The 11,705-nt window shown below is 37.2% G+C and overlaps 2 protein-coding genes across 2 annotated transcripts; both read left to right on the top strand.

Annotated features, from left to right (window-relative positions):
- Positions 1-1,212: 1,212 nt before the first annotated feature.
- Positions 1,213-6,471, top strand: LOC107083474 (matrilysin-like). Its single transcript, XM_015372722.1, has 10 exons — positions 1,213-1,372; positions 2,639-2,877; positions 3,522-3,670; positions 3,914-4,039; positions 4,126-4,284; positions 4,376-4,508; positions 4,640-4,773; positions 5,162-5,318; positions 5,614-5,717; positions 6,141-6,471. The coding sequence occupies exons 1-10, from the start codon at positions 1,238-1,240 to the stop codon at positions 6,239-6,241; spliced, it is 1,437 nt and encodes a 478-aa protein (XP_015228208.1). The 5' UTR covers positions 1,213-1,237; the 3' UTR covers positions 6,242-6,471.
- Positions 6,472-6,564: 93 nt separating this feature from the next.
- Positions 6,565-11,400, top strand: LOC107083460 (interstitial collagenase-like). The gene is made up of 8 exons (XM_015372707.1): positions 6,565-6,860; positions 7,811-8,067; positions 8,166-8,314; positions 8,419-8,544; positions 8,835-8,996; positions 9,636-9,801; positions 10,641-10,744; positions 10,989-11,400. The coding sequence occupies exons 1-8, from the start codon at positions 6,741-6,743 to the stop codon at positions 11,087-11,089; spliced, it is 1,185 nt and encodes a 394-aa protein (XP_015228193.1). The 5' UTR covers positions 6,565-6,740; the 3' UTR covers positions 11,090-11,400.
- The last annotated feature ends 305 nt before the right edge of the window (positions 11,401-11,705 follow it).

The raw sequence follows: 11,705 nt of genomic DNA, 5'->3' as shown, positions 1-11,705 counted from the left end.
ACATTGTGGAAGGTCAACCAACCTTTTGTCCTCTTATTCAATTTATCTGGTTTTGCACAAAATATGAGTTCAGATTTAAGTTGAAGCACTTCAAACTGTAACCTCTTGTTACATGTTGCTAAGCTGTTATGAAATGATATCAAATTCCAAAAATATTGCACTTGCTGCCTCAAGCAGAAAATGCAGAAAATGTTATCCTGAGCATCTGTTTTTTTTTTTCTGTTGCTTGCCATCGATGCATTCTCAGGGTGTAATTACCCAAATGTTCCAAAAGGTCTCTCCCCTGTTGTAACTTGGCAGTTCCATGCTGTACTCTCAGCCAACAGCCCTGCTTAAATCTACTTCATAATCTTGTCTGTGCTCAGGCCCTTAAACCAAAGCTGCTCAAATTTATGGAGTCTTGGAAATGTCAGCTGAGGGTTTCCTTCAGACGAATGCCCTCAGACCGATAAAACTCCACAATGACCAATCAACCTTAATTGTAGCTCGAATTCGCCGCAGCACCACCCTTTCCAGTCTGGGTGACATGACTGGTGGCCATTTTGTTCTGTAAAGGCCCTAAGTTTACCTCTACAATTTCAGCTGCCTTTCTGCAAGCTCTCATTGAAATGTTCTTATATGTACTTAAAGTGTGACAAGAATAGGCTTTTATAGGGTTATTTTAGGAGAGCTTGCAGAATGCGTGGGACTGAGAAGTGCCATACAGGTCACAGTGTTGCATTAGTGTAAAAAAAAAAAAAATTGCTGAATTCCCTTCACAGAGGCTCTGTTGAGGAAATTACAGATTTAAAATCAAAGCTTTCTTTTATATGCGGATGATGACATTTTTTTGCCTTGAACATTTTATTCTCTAGATGTATAATTTCATCACCAATGGCTGTTAAAATACATGAGTTGTGTTCTGCAATGATAATGTAAATATTTTCCCTTGATTTCACTTTCTAAAATATTTACCTAAAACACAGAACTCACAGAATGTGAAGCAAAAGCTGCAATTACATAAATAATAAGGTTGCATAAAAAGTGTCCAATGCATTTTTTTTTTCCTGTCTTTTTTTTTCTGTCCCCTGCACTTGCTCTTTGCAAACCCCTCCCTAATTGCATTGAACTAAATGAGGCTTTCCTTGGATTTGCAAGCTGTATGACTCACAATAGGTATTTAAAAGGCGTTCTCATTAACAGGAACTTCTATCTCCATTGTGGATCACTGATCTTCATACGGTGCTAGATCTGTGAAATGTTTGTCATGCTGCTCTCCTGCTTTGTCCTGGTCTTGTTTGTGACCAATCCAGGTTTAACAGCACCTACATTTATGCCAGAGGAAATGAGCACTCCTTCACCAGAAGCACAGTTGGACTTGAAGCTGGCCACAGTAAGTACATCACTCTATTGACTGCAATTTATGAACTTTAACTTAGAGGTTTTAGAGCAGAAATGTAATTATACTTGGTGTAAAATCTGCATGCCAACATTAGATTTTGTTTAATTGTGTATCAGGTTGTAGCTGTTCTGCGGTCAGAGTCTATGTTGCCAGAATTTAGTTTATTAATATTTATTATATCTTTTTTTCTCTCATTTTTGTTTCTTCCTTATGCTGGGTTAAAATACTTACATAAAACCCACAACACAAAATACATGTTATTTGTTTTTTTATGGTAATCGAGTTCTGTGTGAAATACGGACCATTCAATCCCTCAATTAAGGGCTAGATTCAGATAACAAATTGGGTTATGGGTTTAATCCATCAGATTAAGGTAGCTTTTCATACCCCAAGCATATTTAAAAATAATTAATGATGATCTCCGAGGCTTTGAGGAATTTTAATGATAAGAACATATTTAAACTGTGATAGCAGTTATGTTAAAACATTTATTATGCTTCCAAAAGTGTTGAAGTACATAGAAAAGGATCAAATGATCATAATGTTTAGTATTGAGTTTGGTTAACAAAATTCTTGCTCACTATATAATGGTGCATTCTGCTTATAGTTGGAAGTAGAACATGAATGCTTATAAACTTTGGAATTTGCAGCACTTCAATATCCAATATCACTTCTGAATATAAACAGCATTGTTTTTAAAACCTTGTATAGTTTATATGGCTAAACCAAGACCTCTCAGCCAGTCTTTTTTTAAATTGGTGTTTTAATTTTTCCAACAATTTTCCTATAAAATTAGATAATCCAAACATTTTGGAGGTCCCAAGCCCAATTTAAATAATTAAGGTGATTGCAATGACACCTTTTATAACTGGCGCTCATCACAAAAAAAAATATTGTCGAATTATCTGTTAATTAATACAAAGAAACTGATCTTTAATTATCAAAATGTCATTCTCTCATGAACTGATGCAAAATTCAGAAAATCTTTATGAGTTTCTCCCTCTGCAGCAGAGCACCTTGGTGTTTCTCTTACTTGATACTACAACCTAGATTATGAATCGAGAGCATATAACAACTGGCAGTTATTTGAGTGTGTTAAAAGATAAGAAATTTGAGTAAAAATGTTTAATACTTATTAAACCCCATTGTATCCTGAATTATATATTTTTTCTGTCATTAAATCGGTGCTAACTGTTCCAACTGATCCATTTATCTATCCTCACTGTTATAAAATCCATCTGTTAAATCTGCTCACAGGACTACCTCCATCAGTTCTACAAACTCCAAAAAGATAATTTTTTGCGCATAAAGAGAAGTGAGCCCTCCTTTATTTCCAAAGTCAAAGAAATGCAAATGTTTCTTGGGCTCAATTCAACTGGGGTGTTAGACTTGGAGACCCTTGAGGTGATGCAGAGCCCCCGGTGTGGCGTTCCAGATGTGGAGGAGTACAGTCATATCCAGGGGGCACGCTGGAACAAGAACGTCATCACATACAGGTACTGAGCATGGCTTAGCTGAGTTTACTTATTCACCTTTCAAAATGTCTCACATCAAGAAATAAATCAATCTAGTTGCTCCAAATAGCCAAGCCAAACCAAAGCTTAAAGGCCAACTGGCAATAAAACATTTGGAAAAAATAGGCAGAAGCAGCTGTCACAAATCATTGCAGCATTTCTTAGCTTTGGATTCATGACTCTGAGAAGTCTTGTGGGTTTGATGGAGTGCCAACATGACAAGTTTTACTTGAACTTATGTAACATTGTGTCTGTTCAGTTCCAAGCTGTGTTTAAATGAGAACCAGTTAATTACACACAAAATAAATGTTTCATCTTGAAGAAAGCAGAACTTATGAACATTTTCCTATATTTTTGTTTTTACTTTATAAACAAACACAATGGTAATGTGCGAACATAAGTGCTAACTATGTACAGCTTGCTGTTGGCCTGCTTACAGACATGGGCCTACTGCTCTATTTTGCTAAAGATTTTCACAAAATCTTTAGGAAAGATTTTGCTAAATGGCTACGGCCTACTTGTTGAGTAACACAATGTGATTTGAAAGAAAAACAAAGTGTTATTAAAGATCTCATTCTGATTTTGCCCCGATTTGAATAACTTTTTTTGTTTTTGGTTTCTCTAAGTATCGGAAGATACACCAGAGATTTGCGACGCAGCACTGTGGATTCTCTGATAGAGTCAGCTTTCGGTGTTTGGGCCAGAGCCAGCGGTCTGAAGTTTATCAGGACACACACACGCAATGCTGACATCATGGTGGAGTTTGTGGCCAAATGTAGGTTCATCATTAATATCATATTAAAAGTAACTCTAGATAATAGAAAATCAGCAGAGTTATGAACATAGTGGGTACCAACTTGGAAAACTGTAGTAGTGTAATTTTTCAGGTGACTGTGTTAATGTGCACACTGCTCAACTCCATGGACTCATTCAGATGAGGTAAATGGAAGCCTGTAATTTTGAAAATGGCTTTCTCTGTGGTTTCTGTTTCATGTTTGGTCTGGATTATATTCTGAAGCACATGGAGACTTTTATCCCTTTGACGGCCCCAGAGGCACACTGGCTCATGCCTTTGGCCCAGGGATGGGAGCTGGAGGCGACACACACTTTGATGATGATGAGCACTGGACAGCTGGAGGAACAGGTGATGAACTGAGTCACACGAGTAATGCTGAACAGACCAGTACCACAAAGAGTAAAATTAATCTGAATTTTTTGGTTCTGTTGCAGGGTTTAATCTGCTTTTGGTGGCAGCTCATGAATTTGGCCATGCTTTAGGGCTTAGACACTCCAGAAATCCTGAGTCACTCATGTATCCAACCTACAAATCTGTTCGTCCAACAAACTTGCTGTCCAGAGAAGATGTAGCCAATATCAAAGCCCTTTATAGTAATTTGGTTTTCATATCTGCTTTCGCACATTGAATCAACAAATGTATAATTTACTCTAAAATACTTACAAATATATCTTGGTGTGTTAGGTCCTCCCAGGAATCATAGAAACTGGCTGCTCAGGCCACTGTTCCCAAGACTCATGCAGGACAAATGTTCACAAGACCTGACCTTTGATGCTGTGACAACCCTTGGAGATGCTACCTTCTTTTTCAGAGACAGGCATGTTCATACTTCTAATCTTAAATTAATCTTACCATTAATTTGTGCACAGATGTTCACTACATCTAATTTGAAAGCTGTGCTAACTGGCAATGTGTGTTTTATCCCTGTTTTTTTTTTTTCTCCACTAGATATCTTTGGATTAAACATAATGAGCAGTCTGACATAAAAGAAGGTCCCATCAGCAACTTCATGCCCACGATTGAAACCAGTATTGATGCTGCCTTCTGGATACCTCGCAGATCGACTGCCTACCTAATATCTGGTAATGATGTACTATTACGTCCACTGTACTGTAGAGTAAACATTAAAGTATTACCTTTTGCTTGACTTAAATGTAAGACAACCCCATCCCTCAGGGTCACAGTGGGGCTGTTGTCTATCTTCAGTAGACTATGGGCAATGAGAGGTTCACCCTGGCGAGGTCGCTAGTCTGTTGCAGGGCAACACAGAGAATTACAAGTTTGCACACACTCACATGGACAATTTAGAAATTCCAGTTGACTTGTTTTTTGACTGTGGTAGAAAGCTGGAATACCCAGAAAGAACCCATGTATGCAGGGGGAGAATATGCATGTCCAAGTAGAAAGACTACAGGCCTTGAATTCATGCAACAAATCTAAAATATGTGGATTATTCTTTTCTGTTGACAGAATCCATGTTCTGGACAGTAAAAGGTTCTATTGTGAGAGGAAAGCCAAGATCACTTTCCTTCTTTGGATTTCCATCTTGGGTTCAAGAAGTTGATGCAACTGTGCACGTTGCTAAAACAGGACGTACTCTCTTCTTTATGCATGACATTTACTGGAGGTAAGCGAGCACTAATAGAGTCCAGCTATTAAAGGAATTTGCTTCATGATTTTGAGCTAAAGATAATTCACATGATTGGAGTGTTGGATGAGACCAAGGCAACCATTAGCACAGAGAAGCAAAGCTATAAAACACATGTATTGTGTATAAGAGATTCATTTTAAATTAAACAGCACTTGCTAGCTCACATTGCATGGGATGACTACTTTATAAGTGGTTTTATGGTACAGAAAATATATATTGTTTACAATTTTTTTGTGATTTTGGTTTTAAATTTACCCTGTGTTTTTTATAGTTTCAATGAAAACAGAAAGGTGATGGATTTTGGCTTCCCAAGGTCTATCATCAATGACTTCCCTGGAGTCAACTCGACAATAAATGCAGCTTTCTACAAGAGTGGTGAGTACTTATTAACTAAAGCACTCATGCTCGGGGAAAATGCTACTGAATGCAATATATGCTATTATAGAAGTCTCTGTATGCTTGGGCACTTTTATGTAAATGAATGTATATATTTTTTCCTATTAGAAGCAGCACTGGAATGTTAATTTACCTCTGACACTTGGAACATGGAGTTAGGTTTTTACAGCACCTTTATTTGTAGTGTGTGATTTACACTCTATAATTTCATCTCTCAATTCCTTTATGTGATATAGCATAATTTGAGCTACGAGGAAAGGTAGACATTTAAGGTTGAAAGACATCCTTCATTGTAACCACCATCAGGAAAATGCTTACTCCAGTCTAGACGACAAAATCTGAAAAGGTTCAGTGTCTGAACGTGGAGTTCTGAGGATGTGTTTTTTTTTCTGTTTCTTTTAGATTTCCTCTACTTTTTTGTTGGACCACAAGTCTACAAATTTGACTACAGCCACAAAGTTGTTGTAGGAGTGGAAACAGCTAATTCTTGGCTTGGTTGTTGATTTTTGAAATTTGCTTAAATAAATGCAAACACTGCAAAAACTGATTTCATGGAGGGTCATTGTTATGTATTTTTTTCATAGAGAGTTAAGCACAGTAATGCTTTTGATTTTCTTTGAATTTGTGTAACAGTGAAATATCCTCTACAGTTCCTGGCTTGCTCTGCGGCTGATGTCATAAATCCTCTTTCTTACCAACTGTATGTGGTGTAGACTGACATTCAGACGAGCCAAGACCAATTTAGGTTTTCCTCATATGGATGCAAGTTTAGGCTTGAGTTAAAAAGAAAAAAGTTTTAAAAACTCATTTCTATAGCATAAAAACACAGTTTTCCATAAATTCCATACATTTATTGGCATTTAAGTGTCAACCACAAACCTCCAGGTAGGCCTCACTGTAACTGTGATAATTAAGCACCTTTGGATCACGTGATTACCCACTTTCCTCATGAAATCTCTCATATAAAAACAAGGTTTAGTCGTCTGAAACAAACACTAAAGAATGGAGTTGTTGTGGATGCGCAACATGGTTTTGGTCTCTCTGATATTGGTGGAAATCTCATGGACTCGACCCATTGATGAGGATCTGCATCTGACTGCGGATGATATCGAGCTTGCAAAGGTCTGTCGGTAAATAGCAGTTCTGCAGATTGGTCTCATGTAACTCTGTGCAAATTATTACAGTGTATATTTGTTACTTCAGTAATAGAATTTAATTTTCAAATATTACAGCTATGTAAACTAGATATGCATATTTTAGCCGGAAAAGGTATTAATAGGGAAAGATATCAACATTTGGTAAATAATGCACCAGAGGCCCTTAATTCATAAAATATAGTTAAATGTTGTTTAAATAAAAAAATGTAACTTTTAATTAAAATAAATTTTTTGTGTGTTTCCACACTTTAAAGACAGGAAATTAATTTGTATTCAAAAACTTAAGAAGTGACTGAGTTATGAGTTTAATCCATCATTTTTTCACTTAAGAAATGATTAAAGTTACAGTACCCTGCAACCAGCAACATTGTGGAAATCTTGTTCACCTGTGGTGAAAGGGGCGACAGTGGCGTTGGATGCAGGAGTTTGCCCTGCAACTGGAGGGTTGTTAGTTCAAGCCCAAGCTCAGGCTTTCAGTGTCATTGTGTCCTTGGGCAAGACACTTCAAATGCAATGCCTACTGATAGTTGTCAGAGGGCCCGGTGGCGCCATCGTACGGCAGCCTCACTTCTGTCAGTGAGCCCCAGGGCAGCTGTGGCTATAATGTAGCTTACCACCATCAGTGTGTGTGTGAATGACTGAGTGTAGTGTAAAGCACTTTGGTCAAGTCTTCTGACTTGAAAAATTGCTAGATTAGTACAGGCCATTTACCATGAAATTGAATTCATCTTTACATGTGTTAACATATACTTTGTTTTTTTCCCAATGCAAACAAACCTTCTAAATACCAGACTTTACTATAAAGTAACATTAAACTCATGCTACAATCCAAATTTTCATTTAAGAAAGCCACTACATGAAAAAACTTGAAAAAGTCATCACCAAAAGGAATATTTTTACTGTACATCTTAACAGAGCTATCTAAGGAGGTTCTACAGTCCAAGCCTCGGAGGCAAAGACCTCAGGAGTCCAACGCGTAGAATCAGGTCCTCATCATCAAGGGAGCAAAAGATCAGACAAATGCAGAACTTTTTTGGCCTGAGGGAAACAGGAATCCTAGACTCTGAAACCCTGGATGTGATGAAGAAGCCACGGTGTGGTGTTCCTGATCTGGACAACTACAGTTTTTATCCTTATAGGCCTAAATGGAAAAACTATACCATCTCTTACACGTGAGACTGCTTTACTATGGCAAATAATATTACTGTGAAATACATAACTACCTTTATATTGCACATGCTACCTTTGTTATGTCTGATGCCGTATGCAGGATTACGAAGTATACTTCGGACATGGGTAAACTGGAGGTGGAAAAGGCTTTTCGTTTAGCCCTAAAGATGTGGAGTGATGCAGCTCCTCTGAGCTTCATTAAAGTCGACCATGGAAAAGCTGATATTGTCCTCTCCTTTGCACGCAGGGGTAAATCAACACACACGACAGAGGAACTGCTGTCATAGCTTTAAATTCTAAAGAGTTAAAAACTATTGGATTCATAGACTGTTAATTTTTGGTATGTTTTTCAGCTCATGGGGACTTTTCTCCTTTTGATGGGCCTGGAGGTGTGCTGGCTCATGCCTTTCAACCTGGAGAGGGGGTGGGTGGAGATGTACACTTTGATGAAGATGAAACCTGGACAACAGGGATGCAAGGTTTGTGATATTCAGCAAACAAAATACACTTAATTAGGTCTGACCCTACTGAGATCATGACTGATCCAGCGTGATGGACATAGAATAAACTAGCCGGACACTTTCCTTTATACCATTTGGAACCGACCAGCCTTGCTAGTATACAATACAGTGGGACTTTATGGAGTCTCAAAACCTGAGAATGAAAATAAAGTTTGAAACTAACAAACATAAGTTTGATGTCAGGTTTAATAATTGGTAGTTATGTTTCAAATGAGCTAACACTACATTGTTTTGCTGTTTTTTTTCAGGTTACAACCTTTTTGCTGTTGCAGCTCATGAATTTGGTCACTCTCTGGGTTTGACTCACTCCAGAGACCCCTCGGCTGTCATGTTCCCCAATTACAGGCTTCACAGCAACAAACAGTACGCACTTTCCAGGGATGATGTCCTGGGAATCCAAATGCTGTATGGTGAGGAACATATTTTATTTGGAAAATATATTTTTTTTCTGAAAAAAAAACAAAAACAATAAAAAAGTAAATTATGGTATTACTGCCAATTAGGAAAACCCAAGAAAGATACTGAAACTCGCCCTCCAGTTCCAAAGAAATGTGATCCCACATTTTTCTTTGATGCTGCTGCAGTGATCAAAAATGAGATTGTTTTCTTTAAGAACAGGTAAAGTGGGAATTACACTTTGGCGAAGTGTGCTGGATATGTTTTAAGTGTAGATGTTTTATTTTTTATCCAGATTCATGTGGATGAGAACAACCAGGTCGACTTACTGGAATCGCCTAAGAGAAGGTCACATCAGTACATATTTACCAGGCATTGGTTCGCCTATCGATGCAGCTTATGACATCCCAGCCAAAGGCGTGACATACCTATTCGCTGGTAAAGATAATGGGCACTCTGCAAAGCTTTGCTCAGGCCATGTCATCATGACAAGGCTTGATTCCCAGCTGGAGAAGGCAGTGTCACACCCAAATTACAGCCTATTGCAACTAAGTGTTGTAGTTTATGCAACAGGCTCGCTGAATTTAGCAGCGTCTGTGGTAGGCTGCTGTTTTTCATTGTGTCTCAAAATGCATGTACATAACTGCATTGTGTTTTTTCAGGTCGTAAGTACTGGGTAGTGCAACAATTAAAGACAAGAAGTACAACTGGCAACATCTCAGAGTTTGGTTTGCCACCCAGTGTTCGACAGGTTGATGCTGCAGTTCATAATGCGGAATATGGGAAAACCATATTCTTCATAGGACCCTTATATTACAGGTAATCTCTTGTTTCATACATGTTTTTTATAAGAGAAACAAAATAATAAAATATAATCCAACAACCAGATGCTACAATATTAAGTTAGGAAAGTCTCCGTCTAGTTCTTAAGAAACTTCTTCTTAGTTGCACTGCTCTGAACTTCCACATCAATGCCGTTTTGCACCATGTCTCGCTCAAAATGTTTACAATGGATCACTTCTGCACTTTATGCATGGTAATGTTCCTTTTTACTGCTAAGCTGCTGCTCATTCACTGCCTGAAAGCTGTATAAACAAAATTTTGTGTGCATATTATTATGTGTTTTCTGTGTATACAAAATGACAATAAAGTTAGTCTAAGTCTGTTTTACTGTTCAAATTGGATGTAATAAAATGTTTATTTTGGTTCTGTACAGTATAAACACCCCTGTTTGAATGCTACTGTAGATTTGTATGGTGTGAGAAAAAAAAAAAAACAATAATTAAAACTTCTGCATTTAACAGAAGATAGATCCTGTGCAATTTGATTTAAATTATAATTAAATACAGAGACAAGATATAATAATGTATTTGCATAAAATAAATAGATGAGAGTCACTTTTATTATTCAGCATGCTTGGGTTTCTTCCCCCTATCAGTTAGATTTTGCCTGAAAAACATTTTTCCTGTCATATTTTGCAGAGATAAAAATGAGACAATACAATCTAATTGTACTGTATGAAAAGACGGGCTTACAGCAATCTACAAGATTTAATTTATACTCCAGAATTGCAAAGGCTGCCACCATTAATTCAAGCTATATCTGACTGCCTTTCTGTCTGACAAATATCCAGAGTAATTATCTTTATATGATTTCAGCTATGATGAGAACAAGAGTCATATGGACCCTGGTTTCCCCAGGCTCACCCAAACAGACTGGCCTGGAATCCCAAGAAGGGTTGATGCTGCATTTAAGTTACATGGTAAGATGAGAGAAACTCTGTTCACAGATTCATTTTATGTTACGTAGACCTGGGAACAACACAAATTGAAAAAAACTAGAATAGAAGCTGGAATTCTCTTTTTTTCCCCAAATGCAGTGGTTGATTAAAAAAAAAACCCAAAGCATAAAATCATAAAAGAAACAGCTCAAGGTTATAATCATTGTTTAATTTAAGCATATATGGGGTTTCAAACTATATTTCTTGTATATTTGTGTTTACGCAGGCAGCATCTTCCTCCTCAGCGGGACGAAATCCTACCAGTATGACTTCAGACAGAAGCGGGTGGTGAACATAATTACAGGAAATTCTTGGCTGGGATGCTGACTTACTGAAAACCCACACTTTATGTAGCTAAAAAAAATAAACCTAACAAAACTTGTATTTCTTAAACAGGGATTATACTGTTGCATGGCTGATCCGCAATCTACTGTAACCTCTGTACAACGAAAATACTGCTTTAATCATTCATTGTGCAAACCCTAAACCCATGCTCTGTGATTTGTTGTTTTTACGGGTTTTTTTAAGGGGCTATATACTTCTGCAATTTATCATGAAAGTTCCCATTGAAATGAACCTAAATGTAATAATTAAATACTTGAAATGTGTGTAAAACCTGACATTTATTAACCATGAACATGGAGCTGAGTTACATAAAATCCGTTTTTGCTCATAAATATTTTTCCGATGTTGTTGTTGTAATAATTGTTAAATTATTCTGTTCTAAAAAACAGGTGTTATAGTGAAGTAATTTCACTATGGTATGGCCTGATTCCCAGAAATATTCCATTGGAAGATTATTATTCAGAAACAGATTCTCAGCAAACACCTTTTGCCTTTAATCTCATATGTGCCACTTAAAGTAATTAAAGGGAGGTAGAGTTGCCAAAGTTTAAACTAAGTAAGAGTAGCACTGCTTTAACGTATTTCTATTCAAGTAAAT

The sequence above is a fragment of the Cyprinodon variegatus genome, unplaced genomic scaffold (genome assembly GCF_000732505.1).
Source record: "Cyprinodon variegatus isolate N-32 unplaced genomic scaffold, C_variegatus-1.0 Scaffold75, whole genome shotgun sequence".
NCBI classification, from domain to species: domain Eukaryota; kingdom Metazoa; phylum Chordata; class Actinopteri; order Cyprinodontiformes; family Cyprinodontidae; genus Cyprinodon; species Cyprinodon variegatus.
Note: the sequence above shows the minus strand (reverse complement) of the source record. Positions and strands in the feature narration are given on the sequence as shown.